Raw genomic sequence first — 19,901 nt, forward strand, 5'->3', positions numbered from 1 at the left:
CAGACACGCTTGATGTGAATGCAAAAAATCTATCTTTAGTTTGGAAAAGATGGAAAGAAGAATTACTGCTGTATGTGGATTTAGCAATGGCAGGTAAACAGGAAAGCCAGAAATGCAAGCTTTTCCTATACCTTATTGGCAGAGAAGGTAGAGAGATTTATGAAACCATGCAACTTACTGGAGATGAAAAGGACAGGAAGCTGGATGAAATAATAAAAGCTTTTGACAGCTACTGCAACCCTAAGACAAATGAAACTGTGGAACGCTACAAGTTCTTCACTCGTAACCAGGAGCCAAATGAACCACTGGACAAATATGTCACAGATCTGAAAATCCTAGCTGCAACATGCAATTTTCTGACTCTACAAGAATCACTAATTAGAGACAGAATAGTTTGTGGGATAAATGACTCCAGACTCGGAGAAAGACTGCTGAGGGAATCTGACTGGGACCTCATGTGTGATCAAAGTCTCCTTTTGTTGCCGTGTTCCAAACGTATGACACACGTCACATTTGTCAATGTAGTCTTTGATTTCTGCATTCATTCCAGGCCAATATAAGCATTCTCTTATATTCCTGGACCTCACTAAATGCATACAGACATGCAAAGCTGCAGAAATATCCAAAGAGCAGATTAAAACATTGGAGGCCCCAGCAATGGTTATGGCAGTGAAACAGCAGCAACATAGATTTAAGAAACTGCAGTGGAAACAAGCACAAGACACAGTTACTTGCAAATACTGTGGAACAAAATACGAGAGGAGCAAAGAGAAATGCCCAGCATATGGCAAGAAATGTCTCTACTGCAAGAAAATGAATCATTTCTCTAAATGTTGTTTGAAAAGAAACCAAAGGCAGAAAAAGGTTCACTGTTTGGCAGAAGATATGGAAGACAACAGTGACGATGACAATTATGAAGAAATCCAGTCAATAACATTAGCTGAAAGTGAAGAGGTGAACAAGGTAACAGAAAGCCCTTACGCGAAACAAGTGTTTGCTACAATGAATATAGACAAACACCCTGTGAAGTTTCAACTAGATTTGGGAGCAACATGCAACATAATTCCTAAATCATGCTTAAGCAAGATCAATGATTATGAAATCACGGATTCTGGAAAGTTACTGATCATGTACAACAAAGCAACATTGAAGCCATTGGGACATACCAAAGTGAAAATGATAAACCCGAGAAATGGGAAAAAGTATTTAGCACCATTTGTAGTCATGGATGATGAGCAAAGTACCCCACTGCTCGGAAGCAGAGCAATACAGCAAATGGGTTTAGTAAAGATCAACTATGACCAGATACACGCCGTAAATGACAAAAGTGAAGAAAAGTCAAGTCAGGCGCAAGCAGTGGTGACTAATCAGGGTGTACAGCCAATTACACCAGCACAACTTCTAAATGAATATCCCGACGTTTTTGAAGGAACTGGATTACTTGAAGGGAAGTACCATTTGAAAATAGACCCAAATGTAAAGCCAGTTGTACATGCACCCAGGAAAATGCCAGTAGCCGTCAAAGGTCCAATGAAGAAGAAACTGGACGAGCTTGTGAATGAAAACATTTTAGCTCAAGTAACAAAACCTACACCATGGGTTTCAAGCTTAGTGGCAGTCGTGAGACCAGACAAAATTAGAATCTGCATAGATCCCAGAGACCTGAATACTGCCCTCCAGAGAAGTCATTATCCAATGCCAACCATAGATGATATACTGCCCGATTTGGATAATGCAAAGGTGTTCACGGTATTGGATGCCAAGAATGGATTTTGGCACATAGAACTTGATGAAGAGAGCTCTTATCTGACCACCTTCAACACACCTTTTGGCCGTTACCGTTGGTTACAAATGCTCTTTGGTATTTCAACTGCACCAGAGGAATACCAACGTCGGCAAGATCAAGCCATTGAGGGTCTTCCAGGAGTCAAGTCCATAGTGGACGACATATTGATCTATGGAGTTGGAGATACGGTTGAACAAGCCACTGCAGATCATGACATCAAGTTGAAAGCCTTGATGAAACGTTGCAGAGAACGCAACTTGAAACTCAACAAAGAGAAAATCAAGCTCAGATTAAGCGAAGTTCCATATATTGGTCACATCATCTCAGAAAAAGGACTCCTACCAGATCCGAAGAAGGTTGAGGCAGTGAGGCAAATGGAAAATCCTGAAGATGTAGCGGGAGTACAGAGATTCATAGGCTTTGTAAACTACCTAAGCAAATTCATACCAAAACTAAGTGAAGAATGCAAACCACTTAGAGATCTAACGCTGAAAGGAACTGAGTGGTGTTGGTTGGAAATACACGACAAAGCCATGGAAAGAATCAAACAGCTAGTTAGTGACCATACTGTGCTGAAGTACTATGATGAAAAAGAAGAACTTACATTACAAGTAGATGCATCAGAAGCAGGACTAGGCGCAGCATTGACACAGAAAGGTCAGCCAGTAGCATTCGCGAGCTGAGCCCTGACAGACACTGAGAAGCGATATGCTCAGATTGAAAAAGAGATGTTAGCTGTTGTGTTCGGAGTGGAAAAGTTCCACCAGTATACTTACGGCAGAGAGGTCACAGTACAGTCTGATCATAAGCCTTTAGAAGTTATCATAAAGAAACCACTGCATAGCACACCAAAGCGATTACAGAGAAGGTTACTAAGATTGCAACAATATGACATTAACTTAGTATATCACCCAGGGAAGAAAATGTATCTGGCTGACACACTGAGCCGAGCATATTTGACAGATCAGCCACCAAAAAATCCGCAAGTGGAAATAGAGTCAGTCAACATGGTACAGAGTCTGCCCCTCTCACAGCCAAGATGTCAGGACATCAAGACACACACAGAAAGCGATCAGAGCCTACAGCTCTTGAAAAGTATGATTCAAAATGGGTTTCCAGAAACCAAGGCTGAGATGCCAGTAGCACTAACACCATATTTCCAGGTTCGACATGAACTCAGTGTCCAAGATAGCATAATATTCAGAGGAGAGCGAGCTATAATCCCCAAGTCACTTAGACATGACATGCTTAAACGTGTCCACTCATCACATCTTGGAACAGAGGGATGTCTCCGAAGAGCAAGAGAATGCTTATATTGGCCTGGAATGAATGCAGAAATCAAAGACTACCTTGACAAATGTGACGTGTGTCATACGTTTGGAACGCGGCAACAAAAGGAGACTTTGATCACACATGAGGTCCCAGTCAGACCATGGGCCAAAGTTGGAATTGTCCAATTCGTATTTGATGGAAATGACTACCTGGTCACAGTAGATTATTTCTCCAACTTTTGGGAAGTAGACTACCTACCCAACACAGACCACAAAGACCATCATCAGAAAGCTCAAAGCTCACTTTGCCCGTCATGGAATACCAGACATTTGTATTTCAGACAACGGACCACAGGAAGGATCAGAGGAATTTGAGAAATTTAGCAAGGCTTGGAACTTTAAACACATTACATCATCCCAAAGCTATCCACAAAGTAATGGGAAAGTAGAAAATGCTGTGAAATCAGCAAAGAGCATAATGAGAAAATCGAAACTAGCAGGAACAGACCCATACCTCGGAATACTTGACTTCAGAAACACACCAACTCAAGGCATGACTACAAGCCCAGCACAACGACTGATGAATAGGCGAACCAAAACATTATTACCCATCATTGACAAACTCCTCAATCCAGCAATTAACCAGAGAGTGAGTCAGGAAATAAAGAAGAATAAGGATAGACAAGCATATTACTACAACAAGGATGCCAAAGACCTAGCAACACTTGACCAAGGAGATACTGTGAGAATGATGCCTTACAACAAATCAGATAAAGTATGGAAAAAAGCACAAGTAGATCGCCAGGTCAACATAAGATCATTTGAAGTGACAACAGAAGAAGGCAGAACATATCGCAGAAACCGCAGACACCTGCGGAAGACATCAGAAACATACCATCCAAACACAAGTGATGTCTACTCAGAAATTTCCCGACCACCACAAGCGAGAGAAAATCAACAGAAACATACGGAATTGCCAGTGAATAATGACCAATCAGAGATTAAGACACGATCAGGTAGAATTGTTAGAAAACCTGCATACCTGAAAGTCTATATCGAAAATTAAGAAACCCTAGTTTCGAGATTCAGTAAGAACACTAGTTTTGAGATTCAGTAAGAACACTAGTTTTGAGATTCAGTAAGAACACTAGTTTTGAGATTTAGTAAGAACACTAGATTTAGGATTCAGTAGGAATATTATAACCCTACAAGAATATTGACTTATCACTTATTTCATAAAGAAGAAAGGATGTAACAAGTGGTATTCAGATACCGTAGTTTTATATATTTAACCTTTGACATGATTATGTTAATGTTGTACGCATGCGTAGTATTGTGTTGTTCTTGAACGGCATGGCCGACACTCAGTAAAGTGGAGTTGTTTACCGACGCAGCAAAGACACTGTTCACGTTGTACTCGCTTCCGTTTTAGATCTATCTAAAATAAGCGCATGCGATGAGTACCAACCAAAATACACACAGGACATTTTTAGTGGCTCGAAACAAAACCTATTCGCTAATTTTCGTTTCGAAAACATCTACGACGGCTTAAAACCCTGCACCCAGTCCCGCATGTTTTTTTACCAAGCAGGAGACGCCGGTCAGCGTGGCGTTGCCCCAGTATTTTCCACTGTGCATCCAGTAGTTAATGCCGACATCACGGTCTATACATTCCACATGAAGCATGGTATTCAGCTTAACCAATTTTCTTTTTTTGCTCCATGGCTTAACTTAATAGGAACTCGAGCAATAAATGTGCCTTCTGATTTGAGTGATATCGTGCTGTGTAATATTCAATGAAAAAAATAGTGAAACACGAGGCCCAAGCTGGGGGCCCACATAAGGTGTTGCAATAGTGTAAATATAACGAAGCCACACACCGATTGTTTCCTTTGCTAGGTAAAATCAATGTACAGAATACTCGGATGAAACAACTAAAGTAAACTAGGATATAGAGCCAATGAATTCGTAGTTTCCGACGAAAAGGGCCGGGAAAAAATACCCCTCATAACAAATCACCGTGTTGGGGGGGGGGGGGGCGGTGAACAAACGAGACACCGATTGTCAAATTGTTTTGGTAATCATCGCATGTCGATTCATTTCATTTGTACAGGGTACTCCGACACAAAAATAAGGTAAACCAGCCGACTTAGAGCTAATGATTTTGTTATTTCCCACACGAAGAACGAAACGAAATAATCCGACATGCTGATCAGCACACCAACAATCGGCACCAAAATTGATCACAGTTGTTCAGTATGTTTTACGAGTTTTTTTCTCTCCAAATCCCAACATATATTTACACATGTAGGCGAATTTTGTCAGCTCTGTGTAAATAGATATTTTTACTGGGAATGTGCCCCATTTTACGTACGAGAAGCCCTTACACAACGCAGTAGTCATCAACACACATTAACATCCCATGGGGAGGGTGGGGGTAAAAGTGCACCATGCAAGTTTCCAAATGTGTAAAGAAAATGAAAGAAGTACAATACAATGTGGGTAAGCGATACAAAGGAAATATCTCCTTACGGCAGCGACTTGATACAACAACTACATTGATGCTGGAGGTCACCATATTTGTTCTCGCGTCCAAATAAACAACAATATTAATATCAAGGCATATCTGCAAGGTTTTTTTTTTCTGTTATCATTTTTATGATATTTTATCTTATTGTCTTTCTTGTTTTGTTTTTCATCCACACTTTATTGTAATTTAACTCAAGATCCTATAAAGGATACAATATCAATAAAGTATATTATTATTATTACGATGACAAATCAGGATTCACAAGTACAGCGAATTTACACAACATTTTACCATGAAATCGAGCCTACCAACCATTTTCATATCTTCAACACTGCCATGGTTTTGGCGAGGATGAATCTCACATTCATTATTTTCTTGACTGGGCTCACACAGGTTTCAATGTCCCGTGGCTTGAATGTAATTGTACACCACACCACAGCCCCTATAGAGGGACTGTGACCACACGTGAATGTAAACTAGCTTGCACAGTAATTCGTTTCACAGTCATTGAGGTTATATATGTGTTCAATTACTTATTTATTTATTTACTTATACGATAATAGAAAATCATACATGTAATTTCTTAGACCTTTTCATAATGTAAACTAGACACATGTCATCTCCTGGGCGTTTGCTTCGTTTTTGTACAACACACTGGAAATAACAAAATGGCTGACATCATCATAAATTGCTGGTCATAAAAAATAGAATACGCATGCGCAACATTATGCAAATTAGTCCACTCACTGATTCCTATTAGTTGTATTCATGCAATTGGGCAGAACAAAATTTAAAAAAAAAATAATAAAAAATGCTGAATTTTAATTAAAATGTAAAATAAAACAATGAATTGCAGCAGCCAATCATTAGTAACATTCTTACAAAGTTATATAAAAATTGTTTTAATGCTTCTTGAGATATAACTGAAATAGCTTAAAATTCACACATTATAATGCAGATGAGCTCATTAATATACATGGATGTCAACCAAAAACTAATCAAATCTGCGCATTGCCCCAGACAAGCTATATACCAAGTTTCATTGAAATCCAAACATTGGTTCTTGAGATATCGATGGAACAGACACACACACACACAGACACACACACACACACACACACACACACAGACAGACACACTATACTGCAAAGACTCCCTTTTTGTGCTTCGCACACAGGAGTAAAAAATGACGTGCATCAAGGTCCTATTATGTTTAATGTAAGTACCAAATTTGAACAAAATCGTCCATGCATAACTGAGATCCGGGTCCAGAATGGTGAAAATGTGCGATTTTGATGCATTTTCGGCCTTAAAATGGCCGCTATTCAGCTATTGTTAATCGGATCATGAAAAAAATACATGTGCATATGTCCCATATAATGTGTGATGTACGAGTGAAGATTGAACTTAACCGGTCCATGCATGTTCGAGATACAGGTGCTCACGGACGCAAGGACGCACACAGGGCAAAATATAAGTCCCCGTTTTCGGACTACGTCCGAACGAAACTAATAAGGTCTGTCATGGGAAATAACATTGACTTCCATAGTATTCCAGAATACTTACCAGATATTTTCTTTCATACATAAGACCTTTGACCTCGGTCACATATGTACAACAGTTTATGCTTGGCATGACATCTTGGAGATAGAAGTCTCCCATGCCATCAGGTAGTTTCTCTGATAAACAATTGGGCTGCAATAAATTACATGGAGACTGAGTTTTTATTGCAGTCAACATACTTCATATATAATTCTGTGAATCAATACTCCCAACATAAACCCTAATTTCAATTAAAAACTACAAGTTTTGGGGTATAAAGTCAATCATTGCAATTATTATATTTAACTGAAGTGTTTCTGATAATAACATGACTATATCATAAACAGACTGTTTAATGGTAAAATGAGACATGTACTATATTTCATACTTGATGCTTGTCAAATTGAAAAATGTTAATCAACATGATGGATTTCAAACATACACATAATATATAGTCAAACTTTACTCTGGAGAGAATGGTTACCATGATGACATACCGTTGTATCCATAGAATTTTCAATAACCTGGCCAAATACTTCTGGCTTGTCTTCTGGGGTCAATGACTTCTCATCACACTCTAATTTATCTTGTTTCATAATCTAGAAATGACAAAGATGATATACTTTACATGCATATTATTAGCTCTTGTTGGATACAGTCAAATATGATTAAAAACCCAAGCAATCACAGTAATGCCAGTAACAACAAAAGATATTTAGACTCTATGTAAAAATAAACAAAAACGTCCCAGGGCATGTAAATACCACCATACTTCATACATGTGGTGCCCAACCCAAGGCCAGAATTGACCGTAACTCTATAGAATAGTTTACTGTACAAGTACAATGGTTGTGTGTGCATCTTTCACATTCAGTGACACACATTGTTTACATTTTTTACAATGTTTCAAATATATTCAATTTAAAATGAATATTGTTAATAAAATTATTATTATAAATATTTGGTGTGACCAATAAAAAAATCCTAGCAATTTTTCTTGTGTTTTTTCTCTATATTTGCATTTTTTCAATTAAATATTGAAGCAGTGAAATTATTTCATTGTTTTATGATCTGTCATTTCAATGTCATATTAGAAATAAAAGCCTGCACGAATAAGCATACAACAAATTTAATTCAAAGCTGTGTATCACTTCATTTTCCTTGTATTACTTGGCATTTCACATATATATACCGTAGTGTCATTTTATACATTGTATTCCTAGTTGTTAAGTCTATTGAACAGCTTGCACTATTTCTAGTTATGTTGGGCTTAAAATGCCAAGAAGAGCTTGTTATATACTATTATTAATATACAAGTACTAAATGACTTACTATATGGTCTATATCAACAATGTCTTCTTTTATTAGTAATGCCCTAGTATGATGTCCTGTGGGTAGCAAATCTGGTGGAGGCGGATGTGAAGTCTGTATGTAACAAAAATATATAGCATACTCAGTTACTCTTGGCTTTTTTAACAGGAACAATCATAGCCAACAAGTGTTATGAACCTATTAGATACCTTCCCAAATGTACTACTGTACGTTTAAAGTTTACAATGAACAGTGAACTGAGCCATTCAGACTAAGCACTATACCATGACAGGTTCTATCAGTATGTGATCCTTACCATGTGATATGATTTTCTGTATAATGTTTCTAGACCTTTAAGCTTATATGGTAAGTCTAATTCCTTATATGGCAATTCTACTTCCTTATATGGTGATTCTCTTCTATTTTTTGTTAATTCCAAACCTTGGATATGAGAATCTACATCTTTACAATGTGATGGATTCTTTTGATTGTTTTTTGTGCAGTACACATATTCATCATCACTGTGACCATGGTGATGTTGGTCAGTAGTCTCTATAATAAATGAACAGTAAAATTAACTTTGACATATCAATTTGATTGAGATACAGTGAACTTCATTTAGGCATGCCAATTTTGCAACATTTAGAGGACTTAATTTGTAAATTTCAAATATGTCTTCAAAAATAACTTGACCAATCATCATGCCTTTACAAATAACTTCACCAATCATGATGCCTTTAAAAATAACTTGACCAATCATGTTGCCTTTAAAAATAACTTGACCAATCATGATGCCTTATGAAGAAAGGTCACCATGTCAGGTTGACTCAGAGAATCCTTACCTGAAGGATATGTATTGGTATTGTCAGTTATTTCATCAAGTCTTCTGTGAATAGTCACCATGTCAGGTCGTCTCAGAGGATCATTGTCCATACAAGTCATTAATAATTCAAACAAGCTGTGATTCATGCATGGATGTCTTTTGAATCGTAATCTGTGATTCACAATCTAGAAATATAATACATTTCCATTCACCAATGACACATAAATATTACTGTGCATGACAATGACTACAAACATTGTATTAAGAAATTGCATTGCATAGAAACCTTAATACAGTATTGCATACACACCTTTATACAATATTGCATACACACCTTAATACAATATTGCATACACACCTTAATACAATATTGCACACACACCTTAATACAATATTGCATACACACCTTAATACAATATTGCATACACACCTTAATACAATATTGCATACACACCTTAATACAATATTGCATACACACCTTAATACAATATTGCATACACACCTTAATACAATATTGCATACACACCTTAATACAATATTGCATACACACCTTAATACAATATTGCATACACACCTTAATACAGTATTGCATACACACCTTAATACAGCATTGCATATAAACCTTAATACAGCATTGCATATAAACCTTAATACAGCATTGCATATACATCTTAATATAGCATTACATATAAACCTTAATAAAGCATTGCATATAAACCTTAATACAGCATTGCATACACACCTTAATACAGCATTGCATTCACACCTTAATACAGCATTGCATATAAACCTTAATACAGAATTGCATACACACCTTAATACAATATTGCATACACACCTTAATACAATATTGCATACACACCTTAATACAGTATTGCATACACACCTTAATACAGCATTGCATATAAACCTTAATACAGCATTGCATATAAACCTTAATACAGCATTGCATATACATCTTAATATAGCATTGCATATAAACCTTAATAAAGCATTGCATATAAACCTTAATACAGCATTGCATACACACCTTAATACAGCATTGCATTCACACCTTAATACAGCATTGCATATAAACCTTAATACAGAATTGCATACACACCTTAATACAGCATTGCATACACACCTTAATACAGTATTGCATACACACCTTAATACAGCATTGCATACACACCTTAATAAAGCATTGAATATAAACCTTAATACAGTATTACATATACATATTGAGACAGTATTGCATACACACCTTAATACAGCATTGCATATAAACCTTAATACAACATTGCATATAAACCGTAATAAAGCATTGCAAATAAACCTTAATACAGCATTGCATATAAACCTTAATACAGCATTGCATATAAACATTAATACAGCATTGCATACACACCATAATACAGCATTGCATATACCCCTTAATACAGCATTGCATAAAAACTTAATACAGCATTGCATATAAACCTTAATACAGCATTGTATATAAACCTTAATACAGCATTGCATATAAACCTTAATACAGCATTGCATACACACCATAATACAGCATTGCATATACACCTTAATACAGCATTGCATAAAAACCTTAATACAGCATTGCATATAAACCTTAATACAGCGTTGCATACACAACTTAATAAGTATTGAATATAAACCTTAATACAGAATTGCATATACACTTTAATACAGTATTGCATATAAACCTTAATACAGCATTGAATATAAACCTTAAGACAGCATTGCATTCATACCTTAATACAGCATTGCATATACACTTTAATACAGCATTGCATATAAACCTTAATACAGAATTGCATACACACCTTAATACAGCATTGCATACACACCTTAATACAGTATTGCATACACACCATAATACAGCATTGCATAAAACCTTAATACTGTTAACAGTATTGCATACACACCTTAATACAGCATTGAATATAAACCTTAATACAGTATTACATATACATATTGAGAGAGTATTGCATAAACACCTTAATACAGCATTGCATAAAACCTTAATACAGCATTGCATATAAACCTTAAGACAGCATTGCATATAAACCTTAATACAGCATTGCATATAAACCTTAATATAGCATTGCATATAAACCTTAATACAGCATTGCATATACATCTTAATATAGCATTGCATATAAACCTTAATACAGCATTGCATATAAACCTTAATACAGCATTGCATACACACCATAATACAGCATTGCATATACACCTTAATACAGCATTGCATATAAACCTTAATACAGCATTGCATATCAACCTTAATACAACATTGCATATACACCATAATAAAGCATTGCATATAAACCTTAATACAGCATTGCATATAAAACTTAATACAGCGTTGCATACACAACTTAATACAGTATTGCATATAAACCTTAATACAGAATTGCATACACACCTTAAAACACCATTGCATATAAACCTTAATACAGCGTTGCATACACAACATAATACAGCATTGCATATAAACTTTAATACAGCATTGCATACACACCTCAATACAGCATTGCATACATACCTTAATACAGCATTGCATATAAACCTTAATACAGCATTGCAAATAAACCTTAATACAGCATTGGAAATAAACCTTAATACAGCATTGGAAATAAACCTTAATACAGCATTGCAAATAAACCTTAATAAGAGCATTGCATACACACCTTTATACAGCATTGCATATATACCTTAATACAGAATTGCATATAAACTTTCATACAGTATTGCATATAAACCTTAATACAGTATTGTATATAAACTTTAATACAGCAATGCATTCACACCTTAATACAGCATTGCATGAACACTTTAATACAGCATTGCATTCACACCGTAATACAGCATTGCATATAAACCTTAATACAGTATTCCATACACACCTTAATACAGCATTGCATATAAACAGTAATACAGCATTGCATACACACCTTAATAAAGCATTGAATATAAACCTTAATACAGTATTACATATACAAATTGAGAGAGTATTGCATAAACACCTTAATACAGCATTGCATAAAACCTTAATACAGCATTGCATATAAACCTTAAGACAGCATTGCATATAAACCTTAATACAGCATTGCATATAAACCTTAATATAGCATTGCATATAAACTTTAATACAGCATTGCATATACATCTTAATATAGCATTCCATATAAACCTTAATACAGCATTCCATATAAACCTTAATACAGCATTGCATATAAACCTTAGTACAGCATTGCATATAAACCTCAATACAACATTGCATTCACACCTTAATACAGCATTGCATACAAACCATAATACAGAATTGCATACACACCTTAATACAGCACTGTATACACACCTTAAAACAGCATTGCATAAACACCTTAATACAGCATTGCATAAAACCTTAATACAGCATTCCATATAAACCTTAATACAGCATTGCATACAAACCTTAATACAGCATGCATATAAACCTTAATACAGCATCACATATAAACCTTAATACAGCATTGCATATAAACCTTAATACAGCATTGCATACACACCATCATACAGCATTGCATACACACCATAATACAGCATTGCATATACACCTTAATACAGCATTGCATATAAACTTTAATACAGTATTGCATATGAACCTTAATACAGCATTGAATATAAACCTTAAGAAGGCATTGCATTCATACCTTAATACAGCATTGCATATACACTTTAATACAGCATTGCATTCACACCTTAATACAGCATTGCATATAAACCTTAATACAGAATTGCATACACACCTTAATACAGAATTGCATACACACCTTAATACAGCATTGCATACACACCTTAATACAGTATTGCATACACACCTTAATACAGCATTGCATACACACCTTAATACAGCATTGCATACACACCTTAATAAAGCATTGAATATAAACCTTAATACAGTATTACATATTCATATTGAGACAGTATTGCATACACACCATAATACAGCATTGCATAAAACCTTAATACTGTTAACAGTATTGCATACGCACCTTAATACAGCATTGCATATAAACAGTAATACAGCATTGCATACACACCTTAATAAAGCATTGAATATAAACCTTAATACAGTATTACATATACATATTGAGAGAGTATTGCATAAACACCTTAATACAGCATTGCATAAAACCTTAATACAGCATTGCATATAAACCTTAAGACAGCATTGCATATACACCTTAATACAGCATTGCATATAAACCTTAATACAGCATTGCATATCAACCTTAATACAACATTGCATATACACCATAATAAAGCATTGCATATAAACCTTAATACAGCATTGCATATAAAACTTAATACAGCGTTGCATACACAACTTAATACAGTATTGCATATAAACCTTAATACAGAATTGCATACACACCTTAAAACACCATTGCATATAAACCTTAATACAGCGTTGCATACACAACATAATACAGCATTGCATATAAACTTTAATACAGCATTGGAAATAAACCTTAATACAGCATTGGAAATAAACCTTAATACAGCATTGGAAATAAACCTTAATAAGAGCATTGCATACACACCTTTATACAGCATTGCATATATACCTTAATACAGAATTGCATATAAACTTTCATACAGTATTGCATATAAACCTTAATACAGTATTGTATATAAACTTTAATACAGCAATGCATTAACACCTTAATACAGCATTGCATAAACACTTTAATACAGCATTGCATTCACACCGTAATACAGCATTGCATATAAACCTTAATACAGTATTCCATACACACCTTAATACAGCATTGCATATAAACAGTAATACAGCATTGCATACACACCTTAATAAAGCATTGAATATAAACCTTAATACAGTATTACATATACATATTGAGAGAGTATTGCATAAACACCTTAATACAGCATTGCATAAAACCTTAATACAGCATTGCATATAAACCTTAAGACAGCATTGCATATAAACCTTAATACAGCATTGCATATAAACCTTAATATAGCATTGCATATAAACTTTAATACAGCATTGCATATACATCTTAATATAGCATTCCATATAAACCTTAATACAGCATTGCATATAAACCTTAGTACAGCATTGCATATAAACCTCAATACAACATTGCATTCACACCTTAATACAGCATTGCATACAAACCATAATACAGAATTGCATACACACCTTAATACAGCACTGTATACACACCTTAAACAGTATTGCATAAACACCTTAATACAGCATTGCATAAAACCTTAATACAGCATTGCATATAAACCTTAATACAGCATTGCATACAAACCTTAATACAGCATGCATATAAACCTTAATACAGCATCACATATAAACCTTAATACAGCATTGCATATAAACCTTAATACAGCACTGCATATACATCTTAATATAGCATTGCATACAAACCTTAATACAGCATTCCATATAAACCTTAATACAGCATTCTATATATACCTTAATACAGCATTGCATATAAACCTTAATACAGCATTGCATATAAACCTCAATACAGCATTGCATATAAACCTTAATACAGCATTGCATATAAACCTTCAAATAGCATTGCATACACACCTTAATACAGCATTGCATATAAACCTTAATACAGCATTGCATACACACCTTAATACAGCATTGCATGTAAACTGTAATACAGCATTGCATACACACCTTAATACAGCATTGCATTCACACCTTAATACAGCATTGCATATAAACCTTAATACAGCATTCCATATAAACCTTAATACAGCATTGCATATAAACCTTAATACAGCATTGTATTCACACCTTAATACAGCATTGCATTCACACCTTAATACAGCATTGCATAACACCTTAATACAGCATTGCATTCACACCATAATACAGCATTGCATATACATCTTAATACAGCATTGCATATAAACCTTAATACAGCATTGCATATACATCTTAATATAGCATTGCATTCACACCGTAATACAGCATTGCATTCAAACCTTAATACAGCATTGCATATAAACCTTAATACAGCATTGCATTCACACCTTAATACAGTATTGCATAAACACCTTAATACAGCATTGCATAAAACCTTAATACAGCATTGCATATAAACCTTAAGACAGCATTGCATATAAACCTTAATACAGCATTGCATATAAACCTTAATATAGCATTGCATATAAACTTTAATACAGCATTGCATATACATCTTAATATAGCATTCCATATAAACCTTAATACAGCATTCCATATAAACCTTAATACAGCATTGCATATAAACCTTAGTACAGCATTGCATATAAACCTCAATACAACATTGCATTCACACCTTAATACAGCATTGCATACAAACCATAATACAGAATTGCATACACACCTTAATACAGCACTGTATACACACCTTAAAACAGTATTGCATAAAGACCTTAATACAGCATTGCATAAAACCTTAATACAGCATTGCATATAAACCTTAATACAGCATTGCATACAAACTTTAATACAGCATTGCATATAAACCTTAATACAGCATCACATATAAACCTTAATACAGCATTGCATATAAACCTTAATACAGCACTGCATATACATCTTAATGCATACAAACCTTAATACAGCATTGCATATAAACCTTAATACAGAATTGCATATACATCTTAATATAGCATTGCATACAAACCTTAATACATCACTGCATATACACCGTAATATAGCATTCCATATAAACCTTAATACAGCATTGCATATAAACCTAAATACAGCATTGCATATACATCTTAATATAGCATTGCATACAAACCTTAATACAGCATTGCATATACATCTTAATACAGCATTGCATACAAACCCTAATACAGCATTCCATATAAACCTTAATACAGCATTCCATATAAACCTTAATACAGCATTGAATATAAACCTCAATACATCATTGCATATAAACCTTAATAAAGTATTGCATATAAACCTTAATACAGCATTGCATATACACCTTAATACATCACTGCATATACACCGTAATATAGCATTCCATATAAACCTTAAAACAGCATTGCATATAAAGCTTAATACAGCATTCTATATATACCTTAATACAGCATTGCATATAAACCTTAATACAGCATTGCATATAAACCTCAATACAGCATTGCATATAAACCTTAATACAGCATTGCATATAAACCTTAAAATAGCATTGCATATAAACTATAATACAGCATTGTTTATAAACCTTAATACAGCATTGCATATAAACCTCAATACAGCATTGTATATAAACCTTAATACAGCATTGCATATAAACCTTAAAATAGCATTGCATACACACCTTAATACAGCATTGCATATAAACCTTAATACAGCATTGCATACACACCTTAATACAGCATTGCATATAAACTGTAATACAGCATTGCATTCACACCTTAATGCAGCATTGCTTATAAACCTTAATACAGCATTGCATACACACCTTAATACAGCATTGCATATCAACTTTAATAAAGCATTGCATATAAACCTTAATACGGCATTGCATACACACCTTAATACAGCATTGCATACACACCTTAATACAGCATTGCATGCGCACCTTGATGCAGCATTGCATATAATCTTTAATACAGCATTGCATATATACCTTAATAAAGTATTGCATATAAACCTTAATACACCATTGTATATAAACCTTAATATAGCATTGCATACAAACCTTAATACAGCATTGCATATACACCCTAATATAGCATTCCATATAAACCTTAATACAGCATTCCATATAAACCTTAATACAGCATTCCATATAAACCTTAATACAGCATTGCATATAAACCTCAATACAACATTGCATTCACACCTTAATACAGCATTGTATACAAACCTTAATACAGAATTACATACACACCTTAATACAGCACTGTATACACACCTTAAAACAGTATTGCATAAACACCTTAATACAGCATTGCATATAAACCTTAACACAGCATTGCATATAAACCTTAACACAGCATTGCATATAAACCTTAATACAGCATTGCATATAAACCTTAATACAGCATTGCATATAAAGCTTAATACAGCATTGCATATAAACCTTAATACAGCATTGCATATACATCTTAATGTAGCATTGCATACAAACCTTAATACATCACTGCATATACACCGTAATATAGCATTCCATATAAACCTTAAAACAGCATTCTATATATACCTTAATACAGCATTGCATATAAACCTTAATACAGCATTGCATATAAACCTTAAAATAGCATTGCATATAAACTATAATACAGCATTGTATATAAACCTTAATACAGCATTGCATATAAACCTCAATACAGCATTGTATATAAACCTTAATACAGCATTGCATATAAACCTTAAAATAGCATTGCATACACACCTTAATACAGCACTGCATATAAACCTTAATACAGCATTGCATACACACCTTAATACAGCATTGCATATAAACTGTAATACAACATTGCATATAAACTGTAATACAGCATTGCATTCACACCTTAATACAGCATTGCATATAAACCTTAATACAGCATTGCATATAAACCTTAATACAGCATTGCATACACACCTTAATACAGCATTGCAAATCAACTTTAATAAAGCATTGCATATAAACCTTAATACGGCATTGCATACACACCTTAATACAGCATTGCATACACACCTTAATACAGCATTGCATGTGCACCTTGATGCAGCATTGCATATAATCTTTAATACAGCATTGCATATATACCTTAATACAGTATTGCATATAAACAGTAATACAGCATTGCATATAAACCTTAATACAGCATTGCATTCACACCTTAATACAGCATTGCATAACACCTTAATACAGCATTGCATTCACATCTTAATACAGCATTGCATATACATCTTAATACAGAATTGCATATAAACTTTAATACAGCATTGCATACACACCTTAATACAGCATTGCATATAAACCTTAATACAGCATTGCATATACATCTTATTATAGCATTGCATACAAACCCTAATACAGCATTGCATATACACCTTAATATAGCATTCCATATAAACCATAATACAGCATTCCATATAAACCTTAATACAGCATTGCATATAAACCTTAATACAGCATTGAATATAAACCTCAATACAGCATTGTATATAAACTTTAATACAGCATTGCATTCACACCTTAATACAGCATTGCATATACACTTTAATACAGCATTGCATATACACCTTAATACAGCATTGCATATACACCTTAATACAGCATTGAATATAAACCTCAATACAGCATTGCATATAAACCTTAATACAGCATTGCATATAAACCTTAATACAGCATTGTATATAAACTTTAATACAGCATTGCATTCACACCTTAATACAGCATTGCATATACACTTTAATACAGCATTGCATTCACACCTTAATACAGCATTGCATATAAACCTTAATACAGAATTGCATACACACCTTAATACAGCATTGCATACACACCTTAATACAGTATTGTATACACACCTTAATACAGCATTGCATATAAACCGTAATACAGCATTGCATACACACCTTAATACAGCATTGCATAAAACCTTAATACAGAATTGCATATAAACCTTAAAGAAGAACTAAATAGAGCCTATTTTGGTGTTTGTATTTATTTATCAAGTTATGTATATTGATTATAAATTTGAAAAACAAATTTAAAAAAATGATTATCTTCAGAGTTATGATGATTTAAATATGAGAAACCATAAACCTGCGAAGGACTTCCGTTTGCGCCATCTTGCCATAAAAAAACGCCCTCATGTGGTATAAACAGGTAAGGTAACAAAGCATGATGACGAAATAGTATCTGATTAAATATAAGCAACTTAGGGAGCCATAGCTGGCTGGACTGGTGAATTGACTTCTAGTCTAGGTTGTTTCGACTTTTACGTTAATGTTATTTACAAGCATATCAACATACAAACATTATGGATGTGCGATTGATCGAGACAGGCATTTTGTTTTGTTTTTTGTCTAACTGTCTAATAAATGCTGTTTCCAGTACTGCACTGTGCGGCGTGCAAATTATTCAAAGTATGGATGCTGGAGTATGCAATCTTGAGTTCGTAGGGTGGTGGTGGAAACATTTTCGTCCATGTATTCACGGGGCTGCACTGGCAAATCATGGGACAAGTGTCACAGGAACACCAAGCAGATTGTTCACAGACTTCCGCGTAATTTGAAATAAAACTTTCATCCGGACAAGGGGCATCGTCGACGATATACTCTCATCACTCACACTGGACTGATCTGAATCTTCACAGTATACCGTACTTCCCTGATCATAAGCCCGGGGGCATGAACACGTAAAGGAAAAGTAAGGGATGAGCTTATACTCGAGGACCAACTCAGAAAAAATGATTTTGTTTTGGGGTTAAACACTGTAACCATCTTGCAAACAACGAAAAATCATCCCGAAAAAAAATATTCGTTCACCACGCCGGGCTCGGGAAAATAATACTTATTTTTGAAAAAAAATGCGTCATTGATTTGAACGATACTTACAATGAAGAAACAAACATGTTCATAAAAAACACACACATTTT

General features: G+C 34.4%; 1 protein-coding gene across 2 annotated transcripts in view; it reads right to left on the reverse strand.

Annotated features, from left to right (window-relative positions):
- The window catches only part of LOC102810194 (uncharacterized), a 148,714-nt gene that overhangs the window by 64,662 nt on the left and 64,151 nt on the right, over positions 1-19,901 (reverse strand). For both annotated transcript variants that reach the window (XM_085508192.1, XM_085508191.1), the window contains 5 exons: positions 9,283-9,448; positions 8,757-8,992; positions 8,462-8,554; positions 7,627-7,728; positions 7,154-7,282 (listed from right to left, as the gene is read on the reverse strand). In XM_085508192.1, coding sequence (XP_085364318.1) covers positions 7,154-7,282; positions 7,627-7,728; positions 8,462-8,554; positions 8,757-8,992; positions 9,283-9,448 — 726 coding nt within the window. The remainder of the gene's footprint in view (positions 1-7,153; positions 7,283-7,626; positions 7,729-8,461; positions 8,555-8,756; positions 8,993-9,282; positions 9,449-19,901) is intronic.

This window comes from Saccoglossus kowalevskii, chromosome 14 (assembly GCF_978046115.1).
Source record: "Saccoglossus kowalevskii chromosome 14, keSacKowa6.1, whole genome shotgun sequence".
In the NCBI taxonomy this organism is placed as follows: domain Eukaryota; kingdom Metazoa; phylum Hemichordata; class Enteropneusta; family Harrimaniidae; genus Saccoglossus; species Saccoglossus kowalevskii.